The 27,446-nt window shown below is 53.1% G+C and overlaps 1 protein-coding gene across 1 annotated transcript in view; it reads right to left on the minus strand.

Annotated features, from left to right (window-relative positions):
• Positions 1-1,907: 1,907 nt before the first annotated feature.
• SLC6A13 (solute carrier family 6 member 13) overlaps positions 1,908-27,446 on the minus strand; it is a 35,089-nt gene continuing 9,550 nt past the window's right edge. Inside the window, exons 2-14 of the mRNA XM_086404274.1 lie at positions 23,052-23,186; positions 20,067-20,207; positions 17,173-17,257; positions 16,467-16,599; positions 15,005-15,139; positions 8,125-8,228; positions 7,277-7,401; positions 5,534-5,646; positions 5,071-5,208; positions 4,258-4,360; positions 3,702-3,802; positions 2,696-2,866; positions 1,908-2,371 (exon numbers count right to left, since the gene is read on the minus strand). Of these exons, the coding sequence (XP_086260400.1) occupies positions 2,249-2,371; positions 2,696-2,866; positions 3,702-3,802; positions 4,258-4,360; positions 5,071-5,208; positions 5,534-5,646; positions 7,277-7,401; positions 8,125-8,228; positions 15,005-15,139; positions 16,467-16,599; positions 17,173-17,257; positions 20,067-20,207; positions 23,052-23,186 (1,607 nt within the window). The 3' untranslated portion in view covers positions 1,908-2,248. The remainder of the gene's footprint in view (positions 2,372-2,695; positions 2,867-3,701; positions 3,803-4,257; positions 4,361-5,070; positions 5,209-5,533; positions 5,647-7,276; positions 7,402-8,124; positions 8,229-15,004; positions 15,140-16,466; positions 16,600-17,172; positions 17,258-20,066; positions 20,208-23,051; positions 23,187-27,446) is intronic.

The raw sequence follows: 27,446 nt of genomic DNA on the forward strand, positions 1-27,446 counted from the left end.
CCTAACTCTCTGGGTACTACTGCCTTTCCTCTTCCTTCCAGCTTGCCCTGAGGCTCTCTGTCCGCCTCACAGAAACCTTGATACAGAGGCGCTGATCTGCCCATTTTACAGATGAGCAAACTGAGGGTGAATAGAAGCTAAATGATGTGTTCTAAGGTCTTCTTCTCCAATAGGTGATGTCTCTAGACAAAGGGCTCTTCTTCCTCTGGGAACTGCAGGATCTGAATCTCCCAATCAGGGCTCGAGCAGAGGGGACAGAAAGTGGCCCCACCCCAACCATCCCTTTGAGAGGCTGAAGTCACGTCCAGGTATGGCCATTCCCTTTCCCTGACCTGAGCCCTGACTTTTAGGACAGCTCCCCACCTCATCCATCCCCCACTCTTCTAATGACCTCAGGGGTGGGCTCACATGCCCGTGACCCCATCCAGCCCCACCACAAACCTGTGTGTGGGTGAGGTACCCAGTATCATCTCTGTCTGCAAAAAATGAAGACCTGAATTCCACCGAGAAACACGGCAGGTGTGAGGCAGGAGAAGACCAGAACCCAGATCTATGGATCTTGTGCTGGTGAGTTATTTTCCAACTCCATCCACCATCAGTGAAGCTCCCAACTCGGGGTCAGATCACCATGACTGAACAGCCCACCTCCCTCCCTGGGTCTTCCCAGACCCCTGGCCTGGGATCCTCGGGGTCCCTCCCACACCCACTTATTCTTTCGCAGAGACTGCTTTTCTATCATAGCGGTTGTCGTCCTTTGTCCTTAAAGAGATGTCCGTTTTCGCTCCTCACGTGTCCTGAGCACAGCACCCCGTAGTTTGTGTCCTGGAAATGTCCTCAGCTGGGCAAAGACTCCACGTGTGTATCTGGAGACCCACAAGTTCCTCTAGCAAACTTATTTCTCCCATCTTAGGACTGGGTTGCGCCTGGCACACTGGGGTGGGGGGTGGGGGCGGAAGCCACTGTCCACGAATGAGCTGCCACCACTGATTTTAATAAACCCTCCCAACAATAAAAGAATAAAACCTGAGGACTTCAGTGCATTTTCCCACTAGTAGGCTCACTAAAATGCTAAGAAAATCACCCAGGAAACTCTGTGAACCTGTCTGCATCGCTAAGAATCCTTGGAGGCCCCCAGGACAGGCGCCTGCTCCACTCACCTGCCAAGCGCCAGGTTGCAGAGCGCACCTGCGGGCGCTGCAGAGCCAAAGTCAGGCCCGCTGACCCCGAGGTCGCACAGGCTCTGCTTCCCACCTGGCTCCTCTCTGGCCGCCTCTGCGCGCTCAGGCCCGGCAGCCCGCGGAGGTGCCCTAGCCGCCCACCTCGAGGCCGCGTCCTGGTTACCGAGTCTGCATCCATCCTCCTGCGAGCGGAGAGGCGCGGCGGCCCCGAGGAGGCGGCGCCCTCTGCTGGCCGAGTCGGGTAGTGGCCTGCTCCGCCAGGGCTTCGCGGACTGTCTGTACGTGTCTAGAACCCGGCGCACGATGCCCGGTGCGGTGTGCAATTTGGGAAGGCAGGGCCGGGAAAGGACTCGGCGGGGGGAAATCGGGCGGAAAGAAGCCCAGCCACTCTCATCCTCCTTCCTCTAACGAGAACTCCTTCTTCTCCCTTCCATCTCCTTTCCTATTCCAGAGTGAAGGAGCAGGGGAAGGGACCTGGGAGAGGGGACGGATGGGGAGAGGGGATGGACGGGGGGTGTGGACAGAGGGGAGACAGCCCCTCTGGCCAAGGGCCTGGGGACAGAGGACCTTGACTGGGCCCCACCCCCTTCTCCCACAGCAGCCCCTCTGCTCCTGGTCCACAAGGAGAGGCCCCAGTCAGTGTGGGAAGGAGAGACAGCGGATGGGGTGGGTGAGGAGGTGGGGAGGGCAGCAAGGGTAGGGGCGGAAACCAGACGGACCGCTAGCAGCTGGTAGGAAGAACTCGGATTTAATGGAATGAAGGGAAGCCAAACAGAGCTCTCGCCCGTCCCCCAGACTCCCCAGGCCCCTCTCAAAGGGGTTGCCCTCGATCCTGGCCCTTCTCACCCATCCAGCCACCCCTGGAGCAGGGAAGTTGGCATCCAGCTCAGAATTGGGTTCTAAAATGTCCCCTATTATCTTCTCTAGTCTCTGCCTGTCCCCCCCCCCCCGCCACCACCCCTTCCTAAGCCGGGGCGGGGAGCCTGGAGAAACACAGAGGGCTGCTTCTGTGTGTTCCTTCTGTAATCGTGTCCATAGCCAGGCTCACTGGACCACTCAGGCCCTGGCCTCTAGTGGTGAGGCTCCAGCTCGGTGAGGATGAGAAGTGATGTCCTGGGTGTGGCCGGGGCGGAGGGTCCTTCTCGGTGCCCTTGGGGAAGGTCCTTGGCTGGGCACAGGAGCTGGCGAACTCTCTGCGAGCAGAGTGGGGTCTGTCGTGAGCTGGAGACGGGGGGAGGAGGGGTGGGGGGCAGCGGGGGTGGGGGGCAGCGGCCCTCTTCGCTGTTGTGTGCGTGCCTCCTCCTACACAGACGCCCTCCCGGTAACCACAGCATTGTCTTGGCGGCCTCCTGTCTCTTTCTGAGACTGCTGAGCACTCCATCTGTCCCTCCCCAATGCCCACGCCAGGACCCCTGGCCCTCCCGTGCACCACCCTCTACCTAGGCAGGCTGCCACCTCTCAGCAAGGACGAGCCACCAGCTCGTCCTCTGACTCTTTCCTCCCCTCCATCTCCCTACCTCTCTGAAAGACCCCTTGAGGGTGCTGAGTTTGTAGCAGCTCCAGGCAGGAATGCAGACCATGGAGGAGAGGGCCAGGAGCCAGCCCAGGGCATCGCCCCACCACGGGTATTTGTACTTCTTGTTGTAGGTCAGCGGGGTGTACTTGATCAGGGAGAAGAGGAAGGTGGCCTGAGGGTGAGAGCAGGAGAGACGGGGCTGGGGGAGCATGGGTCCCTGACCCAGCTGGGCCAGTCTACCTCCAGCCTCCATCCACAGACTGCTCAAAATCCATACCCCCGGGGAGATATTTCCAAGGTGCCTTCTCTGTCTCTGCAGGGTCCCCGCGACCCTGGGTGTCTCTACACAAGGTTGGCCCTCAGTTGGGACTTGGTGTCCAGCTGTGAGCACCTGGAGCGCAGGGGTGGAGCCTCCATCCCCTGGCTTGTCATCAGCACAGTGGGTGTTCAGGGGCGCTGCTGACCCAGGAAAAGCCAAAGCAGCGGTGCTTAGGAGCTCAGGCCCAGACTCCAAGCCAGGCTGCCTGGGCTTGAGCCCCAGCTCTCGGCCACCTTCCAGCTCCAGTGAACTGCTTAACCTCCGGGGCTTCAGTTTCACCTGAGAAGCGAATGCAGCAGTAATTCTTCGTGGGGTTCTTGTGAGGACTGATTAAATGTGTGATGCACTCTGTGCCCAGCAGGAAGTTAAGTGTTCTAGAACTGCTATTGTCATCACTGGACTTTATCAGTGAGTATCATCTCAGCAGCCCGAGGCATCTGCCCCACGTTAGACTCACACTGTGGAGTAGGTTGAACCGGCTGCCCTGGCCCTCAGTTTGTACTTCTGTGAAATGGGAAGGAAGAAGCTATCTGGCTCGCATTTTGCAGAACCCAACAGGAGAATGAATGAAGCCTCTAAATGATTTTCAATCCCCACGGAGAAGTCCCTTCTAGGGTAAGGGCCCGTTACCCTCCTGGACCACCGCCTCTCTCCCTTCATCTGGTTTCTCCTCCGGAGCTTGTCTTACTGTGCACACAGCCGGTGTGAGGAAGAGCCAACAGTATTTGATGAGAGGCCACGGCCTATACCCAATCATGTCCTCGATGTTGTCATAAAAGCGCCCAGCTCCTGCCACGAAGGAGAGGAGGGAGGGGGAGAAAGGACCGTCTAGCATCTGAAGCATCAGGACAGGGACCACAGCGACCAGGAAGGGCAAAGAAAAGACGTGGTGGATGTCTTCTCTGATCGCCCCTGGGAGCTGACTCTTGCCTGGATTTCACAGACATAAACAGCAGCGGGCAGAACTCGGCTTGGGCCAAGGCAGGGACTTTCTGATGATCGAGGTTGTTAAAGGCTGAAAAGCTCTGGATAAGACGTGATATGGTCCCCCAGGGTGGGCTGGGGGCAGCCATCATTAGGAGGGTGCACAAGACCACCTCTTGGGGGCCATTTCGGATTCTTGAGATTTTTTTTTTTTTGAGGTTGGGCCAGGGAAGGTGGTTGTAAGCAGTGGTATCTCCTTTGTCTGAGAGCCCTGGGCAGAGGCGAGTGCCAGGGTCAGGACCAAGGGGAGAGTCACTCACCGTAGGCCCATGCCACGCAGAAGGACTCAAAGATAGCCACGAACAGCAGGCACATGCCGCTGGCTGCATAGTAGTCAAAGAGCTGGAACACGTACATGCCGCCCTGCCCGGGGAGGGGGAGAGGCAGAACCTTACCCGAGGAGACAGGCACCCCCAGGGCGTGAAGTGGAGGTGGGGAGGATCACAGGAGACAGAGATGAAAAGAGAGGCTGGTTGGTAAGCTGTAAAGCTCTGGCAGACATGTGACAAGGATAGGGGCTTCTTATTGTTTTGGGAAAGACAGCTGAAACAGCCATTGTTAGCTCAGCCCTGAGAACAAGCAGGGGGTGACGCAGAGTCCACGACAGTGTGCGTTTTTGGCAGAAGGTCAAGATAGGGGCCGTCCTGGATACCATCAGGCTACGAGTTCCGTCTCCTGCCTTCTCCCCTGAGATGTCACCCGGAATGTCACCCACCCCAGGGCTCCCTTTACTGTCTTTGAAGTCTGTCCCTGGAACTTGGGTCAGCTGCCTGGGAACTCATGGGGTCTTGCTGGATGCAGTTTTTCCCAGTCCAACCACACTGGACACTTTTGATTTTCCCATCCAGGCTTTCTATATTTCTCAGCGTCTGGGGAGCCAAAGCATCCCTCAGCCATGACCAGAGCTAGATGTTCAGTGCTTCCCAGGCTGGGAAAGGACCAGACCCCAGGCTCTGAAGCCCAGATGGCAGAGACCCGGCATCACAGCAGCTGCTTCCCCTGCCGGGAGGACAGTGACCCTCCTTGGCTTCTCCTCCTCCCCAGGACCCACCTGCAAGCCCCCACACCCTCACCTCTGTGAGCATGACCAGCCCGACGAGGAAGGAGGTGACAGATACCCCCAGAATGAGGACCTCCCTGCGGTTCTTCTTGCGGAACACACGGGGATACATGTCCACCAGCGCCGTCACCAGGCTTTCCACACACACGAACTGGACGAGAGGGCGAGGAGTTGGAGGGCAAGAGCCCCCCACGAGAAGCTCCGTCAACCAGCTCTGGCTCGTCCCTCCCAGAGGCAGCCCTGCCTGCCTCCTGACAGTCCAGAGCGCCCCCTGCATGGTTGGGGTTGGACCCACTCTCCCAAACTCCGCTTGGTCCCTGGAAGGGCATTGTCTCCTGACACATGCCCAGCCCCCAGCTGTTTTAAGGGCCTTCAGGGCATCAGGTTCAACGTTGGGGAACAAGCCCGCTGCTTCCCACCCACAACCCACGCACACCACTGTCTCTCAGGCTCTGAGTGGCCATCCCTCTTGATACCTGGCTGTCCAGTCCCAGGAGGACGACCATGAAGAAGAAGCAGCAGGCCCAGAGGGGCGAGAAGGGCAACATCACCACAGCCCGGGGGTAGGCAATGAAGGCCAGGCCGGGGCCTGTGCAGGAGAGAGGGACATGCCGGTGCCACCCCGAGGCGGGCGTCCCGGTGTGGGACACAGGACAGCGGGAGCCCTGAAGCTAGCCACCGCCACCACCGTCCTGGCCCAGAAGAAGACACCCAGACCCCAACCTGATCCCTGCTCTTCAAGGTACCACCCGCTGTTTTCTCAGGGCAGGAGGAGAACATAAAGGCTGTGTGCATTTTAAAGGGTTTTGGAAAATAGAAAGGGGTCTATTTCACCCACATTTCTATAAGTTCTACCCCCAAATCCTCAGCGCTCACTCTCCAGATCTATTGCTCCAAATCAGAGGTTTCATATTTAAAAAGAGCTCACAGATGTTTGTGGAGCTGGTTGTCCCAGTGTAAAAGGGAGAGTGGGGGAGGTGAAGGACGTGGAGCCTTCGTGCAACCGTAAGGCAATTACTGGAGAGTGGTTTCTGTAAGTTTCCAAAGAAAATACCTTCTGGACTAGATTGGGTCTGGGGCACCACTGGCCACCTCTGCACCTCTGCACTGCCTTTTCTCTTGCCCGACAGCAAGCGAGCTGGCACTGGGTGTCATGACACTGTGCCCCGCCACCCCCCGCATCCTCTCAAACACTTCATGTTGCCCTTGGCTGGCTCAGATGGCAAGAACAGGGTCACGTGCCGGCACCCGGTCATCCATAGGGAGCTGCCTTTGAAAGGAAGGGCACGTCTATGGCCATAACACTCTGAACGCGCCCGATCTTGTATAAAAGGAAGAGCAAGATCGTGGGCCGGGATGACGGTCAGCTCCTAGCCTGCTTCCCATGCTGCCAGGGCCCACCCCACCACTCTCCATCACAAGTCACCGCAAACGCTCAGCACCTCGCCTGGCACAGGGCAGCGCTTTGTAACAGAGAAACGCGATTGTTCTTAATAAGAACCCATGATGTCAGTTATCTGGTGCCCGGCACCTTGTGTGACAGGGGAGCTTGTGAACCCCATGATCAAAATCATCTTATTACAGGTGCAAGCAGGCGGTCCATGGGCCTAGAGGGTGTACAAGGCAAACGCTGGCCACTTAACCAGATAGGGGACCATCTGTGATTTTATTTAAAAGCAGCAGCAGTGCATCATGGGTGGGGGCAGGGGTGAGGGTCAGGCACTTAAAGGAGGAAAGCCATGTGCCGGTAATTAACTTACCCCTGAGACACACTTTAAGGGGTACAAGACAGGGCAGGATGCAGGACAGTGTATACTGCACCTTAGCAACTGGCTGTTACAAGATGTAACAAGCAGAAACAGTAATATGTACGTGTGTGTGAATGTGTATGTACAGACGTATGTGTATTCTTTTTCTCTTAAAAGACTAAACCATTTCTGGAAGGAAAAGCGTGAACCGGATGACACTGGTTGGCTCCAGGGTGAGGAACTGGAAGCGAGTGTGGAAAGGAAGGTGTTCTCTGCACACCTGTTCGCCCTTTGAAGCTGGAATTGCTGCTTAAGTCCACCCCACATCTTTCCAGGACGCAGCCACTGAAAGGTCACCCGAGTGTAGGGGACAGTAGAAACGCCTGTGAATCCCGGTGGGCTGGCGAAGGTTCAGACAAAGCTCACAGAGTCACCTGGCTCGGGCCCCCCACCCCCCAAAACACCACCCACCTGACTCGGCCACCTCAGAGATGGGCACCCCCTGCTCTTGGGACATGAAGCCCAGGATGGAGAAGATGGCAAACCCGGCCACGAAGCTGGTGCCGCTGTTGAGGAAGCAGAGCGCGATGCTGTCCCTGTGGGCGGGGCAGGGCAGGGAACAGACGGTCAGCGGGGCTCCCAGCGCCTCTGGCAGGGACCAGGGAACCCAAGGGACACCGCTTGCCCAGCAGGGGCAGAGGACACCCAAGGGGCTGGTCCTGAGCCCCGACTCCATGGGCTCAGACTTGGACTGACCCACGGTCATCCTGGAAGAGTGAGGCCTCAAGGGAGTAACAGGGTCTGAACCTCGCCCACGGACACAGAGCCTCCCTCTCCCACCGTGTTGTCACTGTGCCTCCTGGGACACCACCCTGGTACCCACACAGCCCGCACGTTAATGGAGGGGAGAGGGGCACCCAGGCTACAGATGTTCCTTACTCACCTAAGTTTCGATTTTGAAATGCATGATGTGATTTTGTTTAGCTAAAACTGGCTTGAATTCTCTGACAGAACCCAGGCGGGCCCACAGGAACCATGGGGAGGGGCCAGAGCAGGGAGGCCTGGGCTGCTCGGTGTGACTCACTCCCGGGCAGGTCTGCTTGCACATCTGTGCCCACTGCCCTCTACGTGAGCCCGGTATCATCAATTATCAGGTCCTCCAGGGAGCGATCGCTTGCCCGTGCTGCCCCGGCTCCTCTCACCACCTAGCAGCCCTGGGGGACTGACTGGAGAGTGGGGTGAAGACAGGTGGGGTGTAGGGATCGCCCCTGACCTGGCACACCTGGAGGGGCAGGCGCCCAGGCCCCACCCCCGCTCACCTGTAGCAGTTGTTGTGATACTTGTTGTAGCTGCCCAGGGCCGTCAGGCACCCTAGGCAGATGGCGAAGGAGAAGAAGATCTGGGTGCCCGCATCCATCCACACCTACACAGAGAAAAGGCAAGAAAGCTGCCCCTCCGAGGTGCCCACAGGCCCACAGCCGAGCCAGACTAGAGATACAGAGCCCTGCCCTCAGCCGGGACAGAGAGCTCCTAGACCATGCTGTCCCAATGGGCTGGAATCCCTGGGCCTCTAGATGGGGTGTCTTGGGCACCACCGGGATGGCATGGGCATCAGGACTAAAGGACCCACGATGGAGGCTGGCGGGCAGGTGCTGTAGAACCAAGTGAGGCATGGGAACTTCCCTGGTGTCCAATGGTTAAGACTCTCTGCTCGCAATGAAGGGGGGGCCCTGGGTTCAATCCCTGCTCAGGGAACTAGATCCCACATGCCGCAAAAAAAAAAAAAAAAAACTTCATGTTGAAACTAAGACCCGGGCAGTCAGATACAAAACAAAAAACAAACAAGCTAAAACAACACGTGAGGCTGGGCCCCGTGCTGCTGTAATGGAAACAAAGCCCGGGCTCAGCCCCCACTTTCTCCCGCCCCAGACCCCGGGTGACGTGCCCAGTTTGGAAGGAACCCAGGACAGTCTTTCTGGGGATGTGGGTCCTCAACGTCAGAGCCCTCATGAGCATGTGTCCCAGGCGCCTCAAAACCCTCTGAAAACAAAGGAGGGATCCTCTGCTCACAAAACATCCAGAGGGTGAAGGGACGGCATCTCTAAGGGGCTGTGTGCTCCTGGGGGAAGACAGCGCTTGGTAAACACAGGGCACAGCTGTCCCTCTTATTATCTCAGCTGCCGGCCCGGCCTGTGCTCGCTGTGATAGATTTCACAGCTAGAATAACATCCCAAAGAGAAAGAAGATCAAGGCAAATGGGGCTCGGCAAGGCTGCAGATCCACAGGAGGTGGGGGTCCTGGGGCCACGGACCCGCCCCAGGCACCTCCTGCCTTCAGGGGACGTGAGCACCGAGCTGTGGCCACGGACGTCGCCAGGCTGGGGGCGGGGTCCCCACTTCTGGTCTCACCCTCCACAGTAGCCCCCAAACAGGTCCCTGCTATCCTCCCGCTAAAATCAGGCTCCCGTGCCCACGGGCACCAAAGCCTCAGCTGCCCGTGTCCACAGCTCCTCAGCCCCTGCCCACCCCCCACCCCGCCTCCCTAACCGAGACCACCCTCGACCTCCCTTGCTCCTGCTCTCACCACTCACTCCCCGCAAATGCCCCTTTCCTTGGTGCTCTGGCAGGTCCGAGGGACCCCATGCCGGCTGACTGCCTTAGAAACCAGATTCCTCAACCAGCATCCCAGATGAGACCCCGAACTAGACCTAGAGCAGAACCCAGAATCCTGTGTGGTTTCAGAGCCTCCTGGGGAGCCCCAGTGTATAGCCCAGAAGTGGGGATCCCGCCCTTCCAGCCTCTGAGAACTGGAGTCCACCCCGGCGCTCTCGCCTCCTGCTCTCTTTTCACTTGTGCGGGGCTGGAGACAGACAGGAAAGAGGGTGAAGAGAGGGGGGCCGTGCCTGACCATCTGTGCCTCCTGCCCACCAGGACTCCCAGGGCATTTGGGAGGCAGGAGCTGCCACGTGGGGCAGGGGGTCCTCAGCAAGAAGCACAGAGGAAGACCCCCAAGGGGGCAGGGCCAGAAAGGAGATAGCAGGCAAGGTCGACCACCCCAGGGAAACTTTCTTAAACCTCAGGGGAAATGATGATGGGGAGAGGGGAGGGGGCCTCAGGATTTATTTCAGAAGCTGGAGAAGGAAAGGGCAGGCATGAGAGAAGCCGAGCGGAGGGTACCAGGGTGGGTACCACAAAACTTTGTGGATACCGCAGGCGGAGGTCACGCCTCAGGGAGTCCGGTGCCTCCTTTGCGGCATCTCAAATGCTTTCCTCTTCTAAAACTGCCCCAGAGCCTGAGAGGAGCATCCTCCCAGGAAAACCCAGTGGTCTCTGGTCTGAAAGTCACTCATCCGCTCCCTTCATTATCGCAGCCCCAAGGGTGGGTTGGTGAGGCAAGAGGCTCTGAGCTCGAAAAGAAAGGATAAGGGGGGACTTCCCTGGTGATCCGGTGGTTAAGAATCTACCTGGCAATGTGGGGGGATATGGGTTCGATTCCCGGTTGGGGAACTAAAATCTCACATGCTTTGGAGCAACTGAGCCTGTGGGCCACAACCGAAGAGTCTGTGTGCTGCAAAGAAAGAGCCCGCGTGATGCAGTAGAAAGAAACCTCACGTGCTACGACTAAGACCTGCTCTGTGCACTCTGTCGGTCATGTCCGACTCTTTGCGACACCACGGACTGTAGCCCACCAGGCTCCTCTGTCCATGGGATTCTTCAAGCAAGAATACTGGAGTGGGTTGCCATGCCCTCCTCCAGGAACTAAGACCTGACGAAGCCAAAATAAAATAATAAATAAATAAAAAGAAAGAATCAGGGAGGTCTCTCCAGGCAGGTCATCCAGGACCTGGCCCAGCCTTGGGCCCTGGAGGTCCACTCCCACACCTGGCGGGGCCCACGGTCCACATGGGAAACTCTCTATTTCCTCAGAGACAGTCCCATGGTTGCCCACGGGCAGATCCTGTTGTTAGGAAGTATTTCGAACTTGGGCTTGGGAAGAAGAAATAAAGGAAAACTGTGACTCGGCTGTTCACCTCGCCCTCGGGGGACACACTCAGATCGAGCTGGGAGGAGAGGTTGATGAGAACTGAGGAAGAGGAAGTAGGGGGCCTGAGGGTTCAGAGTGCAGGGGTCAGCCCCGCAATTGTGACCCAGGCCCCTGGTTAGTGAGTTGGCTTGCAGCTGCTCTGGGCTGGCCTGCTGGGGTAGGGGAGACGCGGCCTGGGAGCGGAGTGGGGAAGGGCCGGAGGACAGCAGAGCAAGCCATTCTGTTCCCGCCACAACCCAGCTGCCACCTGCCTGGTGCAGGAGCCCTGGTTTCCAGAACAAAACTCCATGAGCTTGGCTGGCGCAGAAGACTGCCCGACAAAACAGGTGTGAAAAAACCTTGGCCAAGTGTGGGTTAAAAAGAGGTCTTGGAGTGGGGGACAGGGGAAGAGAGAAGTTTCTAGAAGATCCAGGAAAGATGTTTTTCAACCCGGAGTCCAACCTCAAGAACTATTTACTATTTTGAGAAAGGCAATTATGGAACAGAAAAAGCCTGGGCTTTGGAGTCAAACTGGGTTCATTTCCTAACTCTGTTCATTACTTGCTGTGTGATCTTAGGCAGATCACTTAACCTCTCTGAACCTCACTTGCCTTATCATGAAAATGGTAATAATAAGTGAAATAAAAAGGGGTATATTAACAGATAAAATGTGTAAAACAACAAATAAAAATAAAATACTGTTTGTCAAATGCCTAATACATAAAAAAATACTAGTTCCCTATCCCACCTCAGGGCTTCCCTGGTAGCTCAGCTGGTAAAGAATTCGCTTGCAATGCAGGAGACCCTGCTTCAATCCCTGGGTCAGGAAGTTCCCTGGAGAAGTGATGGGCTACCCACTCCAGTATTCTTGGGCTTCCCTGGTGGCTCAGATGGTAAAGAATCCACCTGCAATGCAAGAGACCTGGGTTCAATCCCTGGGTTGGAAGATTCCCCTGGAGAAGGGCATGGCAACCCACTCCAGTATTCTTGCCTGGAGAATCCCCATGGACAGAGGAGCCTGGAGGGTCACAAAGAGTCAGACACGACTGAGTGACTAAGCACAGCACAGCACAGTGGGCTATTTGCTCTTGCTATTTGCTCATTTTAAAGAAGCAACTCGCCTTCCAGGTTCCCTAGGTCTCAATGTGCGACATCAAAATAAAAAGCCTCGTTCTAATTAATGGCTCCAACCTCCCCCCAAAATAAACCCTCCCAAGAATAGCTTAACACAGAGATTTAAGATGTCCAACAAGGGTTCTCTGGACACCTTGTCCCCAACCCCTGTCCTTACCAACGGACAGACAAAAAGGGTCAGGGTGGGTGAGGGAAAGAAACAGAGCCTGACCAGCACATGCACCAGTGGAGCCCCTGGGGCTGCTCCCCAGTGGGACAGAGTTGGTGCTGGGGAGCCCGGGAGAGGCGGCAGCCCACCCACTGCACAGCAGCCTGGCAGACAGAGAAATCCAGTCGTGTCTCTGCCTGGCTTCCGCTCCCAGATTGAGAGCTTGACAGACAGAGACGCTCTGGTCTTTGTGCTGCAGGAATTTTGCACCTTTCTCAAGTGCCAGCCAAATGCAGGTTGGAACTGTCACACTTCCTGGGGAACGCCAACTGGATTTGATTAGGACTCTGGCCGGGACATCCCGCCCTGCAGGAAGCCAGGACCAGCAGCTAACATGGCTGCTTACAAGCTCAGGACCAAGCCTGGCTCTGGAAACATCTCCCTCCCATGGCCTCAGAGGACTCTGAGGGCATCGGCTCCCTGCATGGCCTGCAGCTGCCCGGGGTTGGAAGGACAGTGTCCTGGAGAGGAGACTGAAAGAGGTCTTCATCCCTGCAATAGCCAGACACAGAATTATGGCCTTTTAACTCTCAGAGCTGCATGCTCTCTGGTCCTCCTTCATATTTGCCGCCAGCTGTTATATGTGGTGCTGGAGAAGACTCTCAAGAGTCCCTCGGACAGCAAGGAGAGAGAACCAGTCAATCCTAAAGGAAATCAGTCCTGAATACTCATTGGAAGGACTGAGCTGAAGCTGAAACTCCAATACTTTGGCCACCTGATGCAAAGAACTGACTCATTGGAAAAGACCCTGATACTGGGAAAGATTGAAGGCAGGAAGAGAAGGGGACGACAGAGGATGAGATGGTTGGATGGCATCACTGACTCAACGGACATGAGTTTGAGCAAACTCCAGGAGATGTTGAAGGACAGGGGAGCCTGGCGTGCTGCAGTCCATGGGGTTGCAAAGAGTTGGACACGACTGAGCAACTTAATAACAATAACAACTAACAAAGGTGGGGATACTTCACTGGTTGATGGTGAGGATGAGCTGAAATAGTTCACATGAACCTCTTAACGATGCCAGGGCTGTGGCAGGCGCTCAGCAGTTGTCGGCTGCACATGGCTGATCAGCACAAACAGGGCATCGATCAGAAAAGCCACCGGTCAGTTCCAGAGATTCTGGACCCTGTCTCCCTTTCTTTTTTCATTCCATCTGCCCGTCTCCCTGTCTGTCACCCCTCCTTCCTCCTGCCTGACCCCCAAGCAAAGACACCTCGTGGCTCAGCCACCGGTCCACACCGTGCTCCAGAGCCACAGCAGCTCCTCCTGCGTGAAGGATCCACGCCAGACCCACACCTGGCTCCTCTCCCCCCAGGCCTTGCCCAGCTCTGCTGCTCCACCACCTTCAGCTTGCTGCCTGGTCCCACCACAGGGTCCCCTGTGGGTCTCAGCCTGCTGTTACTTCCATGTGAGCCTGGGCCCCGTCTGCTCATCTGTGCTGTGAGGAGTTTGCACAGATGACGTCTGGGGTTTTCTAGCTTTGGCAGCTGCCGTTCTACAGTTTGGCTCCACGGCCACCCTCGGGCCCAGGTGGAGATGAAGCAGCTGTGTCTGTCTCTATCTGTCTCAGAAACAAGTGCAAGAGGGCATGCTCACATCCCACCAGAGGTCATGAAGGAACCCCAGGGCCGAGGCTGGGGCAATGTCTGGGCTCGAATGGTCTGGATGCTTCTGGGGGCCACAGCAACCCTAGGACCCAGGATGGAAGAGCTTGTAGTCCATCTGGGCGGGGGGAAGGCAGGCTGGAGAACAGTCACCCCAACCTCTGCACAAGGAACAAGGGGAGCCACTGCCTCCATGGGGACGTCCCCGCCTCAAAGGGAGCTGGGGGAGGGGCCGTTCCCTCCTTTCCTGCCCTCCTTGCCCCTCAGCAAGACAATGCTGCTGCCTTTACTATTAAAATGTTTGAAAAGCTGTCCGGTTGCTGGTCTGCCCTAAGCTGGGCAGCACTTTCAGGGACATGGCCCCTCCCCACCGAGCAAAGGAGGCTTCCAGGAGGTGACCTTTGCTGGGGAGATGGGGACAGGGGGTAGGGCTCTGGGCTCCCCTCGCCCATGGCCTCTTCCACCTCCGCACCTCCTGGCTTTGCATGCATATGCATCCTAAGTCGCTCAGTCCTGTCTGACTCTTTGTGACCCCATGCACTGTAGCCCGCCAGGCTCCTCTATCCATGGGACTCTCCAGGCAAGAATGCTGCAGCGGGTTGCCATCCCCTCCTCCAGGAGATCTTCCCGACCCGGGGATGTAACCCTAGTCTCCTGTGTTGACAGGCCGGTTCTTTACCACTAGCGCCACCTGGGAGGCCCTTCAAAACGGCAGGCAAACAAGGAGGCGAGAAGCCGACAGAGGCTTCTCTCAACAGGCCTTGCTGTCCAAATCCTCGTCAGCAAGCACCCGCTCCTGGAGGGTGGACCTGAAGGAAGAGCCGGGAGGGACAGGGAGGCGGGGTGCAGCCCTCTGGACAGCAGGCAGGAAACTCAATACCAGCCAGCTGGCTCCAGGCGGGGCCGGGGACACTGCCAGGGGTGGGCCGTGTGGGCAGAGAGGGGGAAGCAGAGGGCTGGCGGAGGGTCAGGGGAGAGAGGCTGCCCAGTGTGAAAGGAGGTGCCAAGTGGGGGTGGGAGGTGGAGCAGGGCAGAGCCTGGAGAAGGGCTTTTAGGACCTTCAGCCCCCGAGGGACACCCTCCGGGCTCCCTGGCAGCTGTGAAACTAGCAGGGAGCACACACAGCTGCCAGCAGATGTGTGGAAATATCCCCCACCGCAGACGCCGGAGACGGAGCAGAGATGCCCATACAGAGCACAGGGGCAGCCCTCGTCGTCGGGGGTTTCTTACCTGGGGGTCCCACAGACGCGTGAGGTTTGGGTACAGGTAGAACTGAATTCCTTGGGCTGCCCCGGGCAGCGTCACCCCTCGAATCAATAGGACCACCAGCATGAGGTAAGGGAAGGTGGCCGTGAAGTACACCACCTGGGCCAAGGCGATGGAAAGACACGGAAGCCGTGAGGGGCTGGAGGAGCTGCGACCCCACGAGAGAGGTCACGGAGCCCGCCTGCTCCCCCTCCCGCTCACCCCTCATCCCGCAGCTGTTCAGTCCTGTCTGCCCTCTGCCTCCGGCCACAACCTCCTGCCTCCCTCCCTCCAGCTCCCCCTACACAATCCCCGGCAAATATTTGTTGAGTGACTGAATGAACTTAGGCATGCCCCTGACAGGGGGCTTAGAACTGTGGCCAGGGTCGTCGGGAACGACAGTTCTGTCACACGTGATCCCTGTCCTCGCCGAGTTTACGAGCTTAGCATGACTGCACGGCCCGATTAGGAGGGCGGCCTGGTCAGAGGCCTCGGGGACCAGAGTCCAGGAGAACTCGAGCTGCCCTGCATGACACTCCGGGGCAGGGCGTCTCCCTCGGGCCTTGGGTGGCTGAGAATTGTGTCAAGATGAACAGTCCCAAAGCACTGCTGTGTGAAACGGCGCCGTGAACCCTGTTCCTTGTGTGATGTGCCCACACACGTGGTGTGTTCCGAGATCCTGCCGCCCTCCCCATCTCTGCCCCCACCCGTCTCTGTCTCCCCCGCCCCCCCCGCCCCCCCCGCCCCCCCCGCCCCCCCCGCTCCCCCCGCTCCCCTCCCCGCCCCGCCCCGCCCCCCTCCCCGCCCCGCCCCACCGCCAGCTCTGTCTCCACCCCCCACCTCTCTGTCTCCCCTCTCCCTCTGTCTCCCCCCTCCCTCTGTCTCCCCCTCCCCCTCTCTGTGCCCCCCTCCCCCTCTCTGTGCCCCCCTCCCCCTCTCTGTGTCCCCCTCCCTCCCTCTGTCTCCCCCTCCCCCCCGTCTCCCCCTCCCCCTCTCTGTGCCCCCTCCCCCCCTCTGTCTCCCCCTCCCTCCCTCTGTTTCCCCTCCCTCCCTCTGTCTCCCCCTCCCCCTCCCTGTCTCCCCCTCCCCCTCTCTGTCTCCCCTTCCCCCTCTCTGTCTCCCCCTCCCCCTCTCTGTCTCCCCTCCCTCTCTGTCTCCCCCTCCCTCTCTCTGTCTCCCCCTCCCCCTCTCTGTCTCCCCTCCCTCTCTCTGTTTCCCCTTCCCTCTCCGTCTTTCTTCCATTTCACCTCCCCAAACAGAAGGACATGTGACTGAGTCCAGGAGAGGCACAGAATCAAGCAAGCAAGCACCAAGCAATCTTCATGGGGTCATTCTCTCCCATCCCTGACTAGGTACAACTTGAGGAACCTCTGGGTGGCTGAGCCCCCCAGCGAGGGCAGAGGGTCCCGGGATGGGGGGGCGGTGCCCAGGGCTCTCTGACACAGACCTTGCCCGTGGACTTGACGCCCTTCCAGATGCAGAAGTAGCAGACGACCCAGGCGAGCAGGAGGCACAGGGCCAGCTCCCAGCGCAGGGCCCCCAGGTGCTGGATGCCTTCTGAGATCTTCAGGACCCGCCGCCTGGGGAAAGAGGGGTGAGCTGCCGGCCTCAGCTCCCTGGGCAGCAGAGCTGAGCCTCTCGCTCTGATCTGAAAAAGGCTCACCGGCTCCTTTACTCTGAACCGTGAGGCTCACCTTTGCCCAGAGATGGGGATAGACAGACAGGGACGCAAAGACAAACTGTCCCTGGGTAAGTCTATTCTGCCAGGCCGAGTGCAACTGAACCCAGAGAAGGGAACGCAAACATATTCTCTCAGCTGGGCTGTGAAGATGCTTTGATATTAGGAATCACATCTTAGGTGAATGCCAGTATTTGGGGGGAGGAGCAGTAGAGGTAACTGACAAGGAGCTGGGGAGGAGGCTGGACACTCATGGGGGTGGCCCCGGGGGAGGGGAGGCAGGCCCGGTCTGAGGACAGTCCTGCATTAACCACAGATACAGGCAAAAGGGAAAAGCCACTTGGATGGTGGGGCCACCAAAGGAGGAAGCAGAAGTTCGTCCCTTGCCATCTGTGGAGTCACCACTGTTTGAACTCACCCCCCTGCCCTAGACAAACCATCCACACTGGATGAAGGGAGAAAGGGCCTCACTTACTCCCAGAACTCGATGACGGGAGAGGTGGCATTCTCAGCGGTCGCATTCAGAGAGCCATTGGTCCTCTGGAACTCCACGCAGCGCTCTGTGGGCGGTCAGGGGAGCAAGAGAAAGATCACTGGCCAGTGTGACCAGAGGGTGGGGGGAACTTTAGGAGACTCGGAAGGAAGGTGTCTGGGCTGAAGTTATCTAAACAAAACAGTCTCACAATGAGACATGAAAGACATAATAACCTCATCAAACCCATGGCACCCTTTCCCACTTCTCCATGGCAGAGGGGGTGAGGGGTGGGATGGGGGGGGGGTCGTGGCTGTACATTCTAATTAAAGCAAGACCAGGCAGCCTCAGCAAAGATGCTTTGCACACTGCTTCAAATAGGCAAATATTTCTGGGCCGCCGTCCTGGATGGGCTCACGACCTTTGAGGAACAATCAGGACGCCATCCAGGGAAGTGGTGCAGTCATGGCTAAGCGCAGGGGTACAGGTCAGGAGGCTCTGGCTTGAATTCCACTCCCCACCCCCCACCGCCAGGTTATTCACTGAGAGGCTCTCTAAGCCTCAGTCCTGTCGGCTGTAAATGCACATGGCAAGAGCCCTGCGCAGGGCCGATAAGGGGATTAAATGAAAATGAGACTCCAGGGCGCTCCATAAATAGTGGCTCTCAATTACCCCTCTATGCCTTCAGACTTTTCACAAAGTGTTCACACCCTTCTTTGCGTTTTTATCAGGACAGCAATCCTGCGAAATACTAAGATAGCATTTTCCCTACTGCATGCACGAGAAAGCCAATCTTCTCAGAGATGACTTGTCATCACCCATCTGTGAGGAAGTGAGGGCTGGGCTCCTGCTCAGCAAAGTGTGTTAAGTTCCACCTGCAGAGGATCTGGGAGCTGGGGACTGCCCTGGGGGTCCAGCGGTTAAGAATCCACCTTCCAGTGCACGGGACTCGAGTTTGATCCCTGGGTGGAGAACTGGTCCCTGGTCAGGCTTCCCTGGTAACTCAGCTGCTAAAGAATCCACCTGCAATGCAGGAGACCCTGGTTTGATTCCTGGGTCAGGAAGATTCCCTGGAGAAGGGATAGGCTACCCACTCCAGTATTCTTAGGCTTCCCTGGTGGGTCAGCTGGTAAAGAATCTGCCTGCAATGTAGGAGACCTGGATTCCATCCCTGGATTGGGAAGACTCCCCTGGAGGAGGGCATGGCAATCTACTCCAGTATTCTTGCCTAGAGAATCCTCATGGAAAGAGGAGCCTGACAGGCTACAGTCGATGGAGTCGCCAAGAGTTAGACATGACTGAGCCACTAAGCACAGCACAGGGAGCTAAGATCCCACATGCCTAGGAGCAACTAAGCTTGTGGGCCACAACTAGAGAGTCCATGAGCAGCAACAAAGACCCAACAGCCAAAAATTAAAAAAAAAAGTCGGGGGAGCCGGGAGGGAGGGAGAGAGGGAGAGGGAGGGTGAAACAAAGAGAGGAGAAGAAAAAACACAATAAAGAAAATATCCAAACAGAACAGACTTTTTAAAACTTGATTCATTCCACAAATATGTTTTGAGGGCTCAGGATATAGCACACAGCACTAAGCACAAATCAAACCAACAAAGAGAAAAACCCGGGTGAATGCCAGGGCCCGGGGCCGGGACAGGCACAGGCACACACACTGAGCAGAACCTAGTGGATCAGCGACCCGCAGGGAGGGACATCCAGGATTGGACTTTTCACTTGAAAAGTAGTGGCACGGAGGTGGTGGCAGAGAGGAACGAAGAAAGGAAGGCCTGGAGAGACAGCACACAGTTTGGGGGCGAGGGGGGCCTAGTGGCTGCCGGGTCAGAGAGTACCAAGGACGTTCATCACCCCAGACGGTTCTTCTAGACAGCACTACTCTAGGTAACTTTCAATTTTATCTTTTATTTAATGTTTACTTTCTATTCATTAGACTCAGTAGTTCTATGGCCCTTATGGGCTCCTGTCTTAAAATGGAACCCCAAGAGACAATTACTTGCTATTATAAACGATAGAGATACTGTATAAAATGGTGTATCCCCTGGTTCAGTCCAGATGAACTGGGAGTTGAAAAGGCCTAAAATAGCATCAGAAAGAAGACATGAGAAAAAAATAAATGAAATAATATATACATATATATTATATATAATATATGTACATATATAATATATAATATATACATATATTTATATATACATTGTATACAATATATACATATATAAATATATGTTTTGTATATAATATATACATATATCAAACTAACCATGTCTCAGATCACATAAAGGGCTAAACTGCACAAAATGAAGTCAGTTCTGTCTTCATAATATATGCATTTATAATGTGTTTGATGGAACCCATGAATTTTTTACACTGTCTGTAGGGCTTTTCTGGTGGCTCAGTGGATCGTGGGTTTGATCCCTGAGTCAGGATGATCCTGGGTGCTGAAGAACAACTAAGCCTGTGTCTCAAGACTACAGAGCCTGTGCTCCAGAGACCGGAAGCCGAAGCTACTGAACCCACGTGCTGCAGCTACGGAAGCCTGTGTGCCTAGAGCCCGTGCTCCCCAACGAGAGAAGCCACCGCAATGAGAAACCCAGGCACTGGAACTAGAGAGTAGTTACCGCTTACGACAACGAGAGAAAAGCACTTGCAGAGCAAAGACCCAGCACAAGCAAAAAATAAATAAGTAAAATTGCTTTTTAAAAAAAGGCCTGTGACATTTTCCCTGTGATGCTGGTGGATTCTCGCTCTTATCTTTGGTGTAAGACCTCCGTGATGTCCTTGGAAGACTTCTAGAGCAACCCAAGTTCGGGGTGGGGGCCTAGGTCCCAGGGTACAGGGACGATCCCTCTCCCTGGTCACAGCCAAGCAGGAGGGGGTGACCTCACCTGTGTTCCAGTCGTGGCGGCAGCTCCCCCAGGGCAGGTCGATGGTAAAGCTGCTGAAGAGGTAGAAGAGGGCCCAGGCCAGGACAATGATGTAGTAGATGTTGAGGAGGGTGACGATCATCTGGGAGGCGTAGCCAATGCCTGGTGGGGGCGGGGAAGGGGCAGACCAGGCTGGGGCACCGGGCAGGTGTCTCACTCTCCTGCCCACCCCTGCTCGGGAGAGGGTTTGTGCTCCACTGGGAGTGTCCTAAGACGTGGGATTCGGGACCCGGGCTTCCTACTCTCCTCCCCACCCCTGCTGCCCTGCCCTGCTTCCCGTGAACTTGCATCAGTCTCGGTGCTAAAACTCCACTGTTTCCAATTCCAAGTTATTTTACACACACGTGTAAGGCTAACTCCGAGATTCCAATAGCTATGTTCCCTGGAATTCATCTGATCTATTTCTGAAATATAAAAACACGTGCTACGAGCAGGACGAGACAGTTCACAGAGGAGGAAGTGCACGTAGTGAATGAGCGTCCTCAAAATGCCCTCACGCTCCCTCATCCTAGGCGTGCAAACTGAAACGATGAGGGGCAACAGTCTGCACCCGTAACACAGCGAGCATTTCTACAGACGCTGTCACTCGGTGAGTTCCAAACTCGTCCACATATTAGGAGAATTACCTGGTGATATTTTTAAAATTCCAAAGCCCAGTCTAGATGCCAGACCAGTTTAATCACAACCTCTGGGGGTGGGGTACAGGCCTCAGGATGTTTTGAAGGTCCCGGGGTGTTTCCAATGTGCCGACAAGTTTGGGAACTAGGGTCATGACTCAGAGCTGTTAAAGATATGGGAGAAAGTCCTTACTCAAGCTCAGTGACTGTACGTCAGTATAACACTTCCATAAGCCAGATCAAGAGACATCGACTTGGTTGTCCATTTGATCCCGTGATTCTGAACTTGGGAATTTATCCCAAAGAAATAATTTCAAAAAGAGGGGGGGCTATTTCTACCAAGATACATGGTAGAAGGGTATAACAATTCTATAAGTGATCAAAAATAAGCATAAATTTTGATATATGCATCCGATGAAAGTTTATGCAACTCAATGATTGCTGCGTAGAAAATGGAAAATAACACTAACTAAAGCAGAAACACAAATAAGTAGGAAAAAATTCTTAAAAATAAAAACAAAAAAAGAAAAACGAAGGAAAAAACTGTATATTTCAAACTAATAGATACATACATTTTAATATAGAGAAAGAAATAGTGAAATAAATCTCTCCAAACTACAAACAACCCAAATGTTCTTCAATGGGTGAATGGTTAAATCAATCATAGTACATTCATCCATGCCATGGAATATGGCTCAGTAATAAAAAGGAATGAACCACAGATACCAGGAGCTCCCCAGGTGGCACTAGTGGTAAAGAACCAGCCTGCCAATGCAGGAGATGTAAGAGACTCGGGTTTGATCCCTGGGTTGGGAAGAGCCCCTGGAGGAGGGCATGGCAACCCACTCCAGTATTCTTGCCTGGAGAATCCCATGGACAGAGGAGCCTGGCAGGCTAGTCCATGGGGTCACAGAGTCAGAAACAACTGAAGTGACTTAGCACACACACACACACACACATACGCACACATGCGTTGATACCCGAGCAATCTGGGTGTATCTCCAGGGCATGATGCTGAGTGAAACAGTGGATCTCAAGTCACACACTGCATGACTTCATTTATATAGCGCTCCGCAATGACAGAATCACAGAGCTAGAGAACAGATCGATGGTTGTCAGAGGTTAGGGATTAGGGCAGGGAGGGGGTAAATGCGACTATAAAGGGGCAGTGGAGTGGAGTTCTTTGTAGCCATGGAACAGTGGTGGTGGTCGCACAAATCCACACACGTGATACAATTACACACAATTACACATACATACCCTCACACAAGCGAGCGCATGGAAACGGGTGAAACCTGAACACAGTCTGTGGATGGTACCAATGTCCGTTTGCAGGTTTTGACATTGTTCCATAGCTATATAAAATTTTTACCATGAAGGAAAACTGGCTGATGGGTACACGTGACACTCCTGGGCTACTTTTGCAACTTTCTGTGAACATATAATTACTTCAAAATAGAAATTTAAAGAAAATCCTACAGAGAGAGGAATATTAAAACACCCTAAGTAACTGCTGTGTCAAGATAGTAGAATTATTTATTTATTTATTTTGGTGGTGCCTTGAGGCTTGTGGGATCTTAGTTCCCCAACCAGGGATTGAACCCAGGCCCCCAGCAGTGGAAGTGTGGAGTCTTCTTAATCACTGGACCACCAAGAAAATCCAAAGATAGTAGAATTATTAATGGATTTTTTTTCTCATTAAAATTCCTTTTAGAGACTTCCTTGACCATCCAGTGGTTAAGACTCTGTACTCTCACTGCCGAGGGCCTGGGCTCAGTCCCTGGTTGGGGAACTGGAATGCCACAAGCTGCATGGCACAGCCAAAAAAAAAAAAAAAAAAAAAATCCCCAAACTAAAAACAAATTAAAAACAAACAAAAAAATCTCTTTTTAAATGCTTTCCATTGATTAAATATGTTTTTAAAAGCATAAAATTATTTGTATGCATTGCAAAATATATACAGGTACAGCTAAAATAGCTTTGCACTCTACTTATTAGCTAAAGCCTTTGTGCCACCCTCAGCCCCGTCTTCTCCTCCATCCTCTGCTGGGCTGAGTGACTAGTTCTGTCTTGGGCCCACAAGTGGAGTTGTTCAGTTACTCAGTTGTCTCCGACTGTGACCCCATGAACAGCAGTAGGCAAGCCTTCCCTGTCCTTCACGCTCTCCCTGAGCTTGCTCAAACTCATGCCCGCTGAGTCACAAGTGGAAGGTTTAACATAAAGACCCAGGGGCTTATCTCCATTAGCACTGCTGCTGAACCCCCCAGTTATTCCAAATGCAGTTTATAACCTGGTACAGAGACTCTGGTGTCAGGGACGAGCAACTCACCCTCAAAGATGGGGCAGATCTTCCTCCAGGCAGTGATGCCCCCCTGACTGGTGTACTGGCCCAGCGCCGTCTCCAGGAGGAAGACAGGAATGCCGCAGGTAAAGAGGAAGATGAGGTAGGGGATGAAGAAGGCACCTGCAGGTGGGAAACAGGCTGTGCGTTCCTTGGCAGCAGCCGTCTTCTGGTCCAAGTCCAGCCCCTCCCACCACCACTGCTTCCAAGGCGGGGGTGGGGGGGTGCTGTGAAAAACTGGGAACACTGGTCTAAATGTCTGGAACCAAACAGAGATCAAGTGTCACCAAGTTACTTAGGACCTGGCCAGTCCCTTTCTTCACTCTGAAGTTTCTGTCTATACCTACCAAGGTGTACTTCCCATCAACTTCAGTTATCGCCTAAAAAACACATAACCTGTGGCCATCGAAGGAGCTCCTGGAATCCCAGAAACCACGAGCATTCACAGAGCCCACAGTCCAGCATGTGTCGAGAAAATGATTGCTCTCAACGTCAGAGAGGGATTTTTAGCAGACTGCAGTCAGATTTCCTTTTAGTAATCCTTTCTGTTTTCACAGTCATTGGCTGAGACGAGTCTACTGACTCCAGAAACGCTGGCATTTTCTCCACCCTAGACCTCTATCTGCTGGCATCAGGGCAGGGAGTTCATAGGACAGAGACCCAGGGAGCAGAGATGTGCACAGAGAGGGACTTCCCCGGTGGTCCAGCGGTTAAGAATCAGCCTGCCAATGCAGGGGACTCATGTTCAATCCCTCATCGGGGAACTATTATCTCTCATGCCTTGGGGGCAGCTAAGCACACCACGACTAGAGAGCCTGAGCACTACAGTGAAGACCCAGCACAGACAAAAAAGAAAAAAGAAATGTGCATAGAGAGACCCAAATATCCACAGAGGGTCCCCTATTAGCTTGCAGCTGAGTACTGGTCAGTACATATGTGTGAGGAAACCACCCAGGAAGGGAAAGTATCTCTCAAAAGGATTGAATCCAGTGGTGCTTATGCAGGGCTGGGGACATTCCAAACATTTAAGGAAGAAATAATCCCAGTTCTATAGAAACTCTTCCAGAGAATGTAAAAGGAATGCTTTCCAACTGATTCTACAAAGCTAGCATTACCCTGATAAGAAAAGCAGGCAAAGACACGAAAAGAAAACTGTAGGTCAAACTTTGATGAACATAGATGCAAAATTCTAAAAAATTTTTAGCGAATCAGATCCAACAACATGTATTAATAAACAGGATAATACATTACATAGTGGGGTTTACCCCAGGAATACAAAGTTAACATTCAAAAAATCAATCTGTGTATCATATTAATAAATTTAAAGACAAAAAAACCATATAATCACTGCAATAAATGTAAGAAAAGCATTTGACAAAATCTAACAGCTATTTGTGATTAAAAAAAAAAAAAACTCTCGGCAAATGATAAACAGAAGGAAACCCTCAATCTGAAAAAAGGCATTTACAAAACATCTGCAGATAACATCTACAAGTAACAGTGAAACACTGCTTAACTTCTGAGATCAAGACAAGACAAGACAAAGGTGTCTAGTCTTACTATTTCTTACCATTTCTATTCAATACTGTTTCCATCAGTATTGATTCTAGTCAAGGCAATAAGGCGAGAAAAAAAAAGGATGACAGCCTATCTAGAATACCCTCTGGAGTCTGAAACAAATTCACAGAAGCAGAGTATAGATTAGTGATTACCAGGGTCTGAGGAAGGGGGAAACAGGGAGGTGTTAGTCAAAGGGTACAAAGTTTCTGTTACCTAAAATGAATATGTCCTAGAGCTCTATTGTAATGGCAGTGCCTGTAGTGAACAATATCTAATTGTTTTCTTAAAATTGTGCTAAGAAGGAGGAGGGGCTACACCAGCTAACAGGACACACAAACTTCTGGAACACCTGCCTCCGGCAGCAGGTGAAGGTTCCTATATCTGCTTGATGGAGCTACTCAACTGGATTCCTGGACTTCTGCAGAGGCTCTCTCATCCATGGGTCTGACTGTTCTCTGGGGGGCCATGCTGAAGGGCAGGAGCCAGTTAACAAGGCATTGCAGGTTCTGCCGCCAGGAACGAGCCTATATGCCTATTCTTGCTCTGAGGAGATTGTTTCAACTTCTGTATACATCAGAATAGGTTAGACCTATGCTGTAGTACCTATTATTCTGCCAAATCTCAGTGGTTAGACAAAGCAAAAGTGTATTTCTTGAGTTGCTGGGAGTGGCTGAAGCAGTGAGGAAACTGAGGCACAGAGAAGTCAAGGAATTGGCTTGAGCTCATCTGAGTGACTTCTTCCGACTTGAGCTTGCAGTGTGCTTTGAGAGATGCTCCACCAGATCACCTCAAGCTTTGGTCCCTTGGTACCACCCATTAGCAACAGTCGTAAAAGATCAAGTCCTGAGCCTTTGCAGTGGGAGCACTGACTCCAAGACCCAACCAGAGAATTAACCCTCGGTTCAGTTCAGTTCAGTCACTGAGTTGTGTCCGACTCTTTGCGACCCCATGAATCGAAGCACGCCAGGCCTCCCTATCCATCACCAACTCCCAGAGTTCACTGAGACTCACGTCCATCGAGTCGGTGATGCCATCTAGCCATCTCATCCTCTGTCGTCCCCTTCTCCTCTTGCCCCCAATCCCTCCCAGCATCAGAGTCTTTTCCAATGAGTCAACTCTTCACATGAGGTGGCCAAAGTACTGGAGTTTCAGCTTTAGCATCATTCCTTCCAAAGAAATCCCAGGGCTGATCTCCTTCAGAATGGACTGGTTGGATCTCCTTGCAGTCCAAGGGACTCTCAAGAGTCTTCTCCAACACCACAGTTCAAAAGCATCAATTCTTCGGGGCTCAGCTTTCTTTACAGTCCAACTCTCACATCCATACATGACCACTGGAAAAACCATAGCCTTGACTAGACGGACCTTTGTTGGCAAAGTAATGTCTCTGCTTTTGCATATGCTATCTAGGTTGGTCATAACTTTCCTTCCAAGGAGTAAGCGTCTTTTAATTTCATGGCTGCAGTCACCATCTGCAGCAATTTTGGAGCCCCAAAAAATAAAGTCTGACACTGTTTCGACTGTTTCCCCATCTATTTCCCATGAAGTGATGGGACCGGATGCCATGATCTTCGTTTTCTGAATGTTGAGCTTTAAGCCAAGTTTTTCACTCTCCACTTTCACTTTCATCAAGAGGCTTTTGAGTTCCTCTTCACTTTCTGCCATAAGGGTGGTGTCATCTGCATATCTGAGGTTATTGATATTTCTCCCAGCAATCTTGATTCCAGCTTGTGTTTCTTCCAGTCCAGCGTTTCTCATGAAACCTCAACATAGTAATGGCCATATATGATAAGCCTACAGCAAACATTATTCTCAATGGTGAGAAACTGAAAGCATTCCGCCTAAGATCAGGAACAAGACAAGGGTGTCCACTTTCACCACTATTACTCAACATAGTTCTGGAAGTCCTAGCTACGCCATCAGAGAAGAAAAAGAAATAAAAGGAATCCGGATTGGAAAAGAAGAAGTAAAGCTCTCACTGTTTGCAGATGACATGATACTGTACATAGAAAACCCTAAAGATAGTATCAAAAAATTATTAGAGCTAATCAGTGAATTTAGCAAAGTTGCAGGATACAAAATCAATACACAGAAATCACTTGCATTTCTATATACTAACAATGAAAAATCAGAAAGAGGAATTAAGGAATCAATGCCGTTCACCATTGCAACAAAAAGAATTAAATATCTAGGAATAAACTTACCTAAGGAGACAAAAGAACTGTACACAGAAAATTATAAGACACTGGTAAAAGCTGACAGAAGCAGATGGGTAGGATATTCCATGTTCCTTAAATATTGTGAAAATGACTATACTACCAAATGCATTCTACAGATTCAATGCGATCCTATCAAATTACCAATGGCATTTTTCACAGAACTAGAACAAAAAATTTCACAATTAATGTGGAAACACAAAACACCCTGAATAGCCAAAGCAGTCTTGAAAAAGAAGAATGGAAGTGGAGTAATCAACCATCCTCTCTTCAGATTATACTACAAAGTTACAGTCATCAACACAGTATGGTACAGGCACAAAAACAGAAATATAGGCCAATGGAACAAGATAGAAAACCCAAAATAAACCCATGCACCTATGGGTACCTTATTTTTGACAAAGGAGGCAAGAATATACAATGGGATAAAGACAGCCTCTTCAATCAATGGTGCTGGGAAAACTGGACAGCTACATATAAAAGAATGAAATTAGAACACTTTCTAACACCATACACAAAGATAAACTCAAAATGGATTAAAGACCTAAATGTAAGACCAGAAACTAGAAAACTCTTAGAGGAAAACATAGGCAGAACACTCGATGACATA

The sequence above is a fragment of the Bos grunniens genome, chromosome 5 (assembly GCF_055505025.1).
Source record: "Bos grunniens cultivar Pamir isolate PY7600 chromosome 5, Bosgru_T2T1.0, whole genome shotgun sequence".
NCBI classification, from domain to species: domain Eukaryota; kingdom Metazoa; phylum Chordata; class Mammalia; order Artiodactyla; family Bovidae; genus Bos; species Bos grunniens.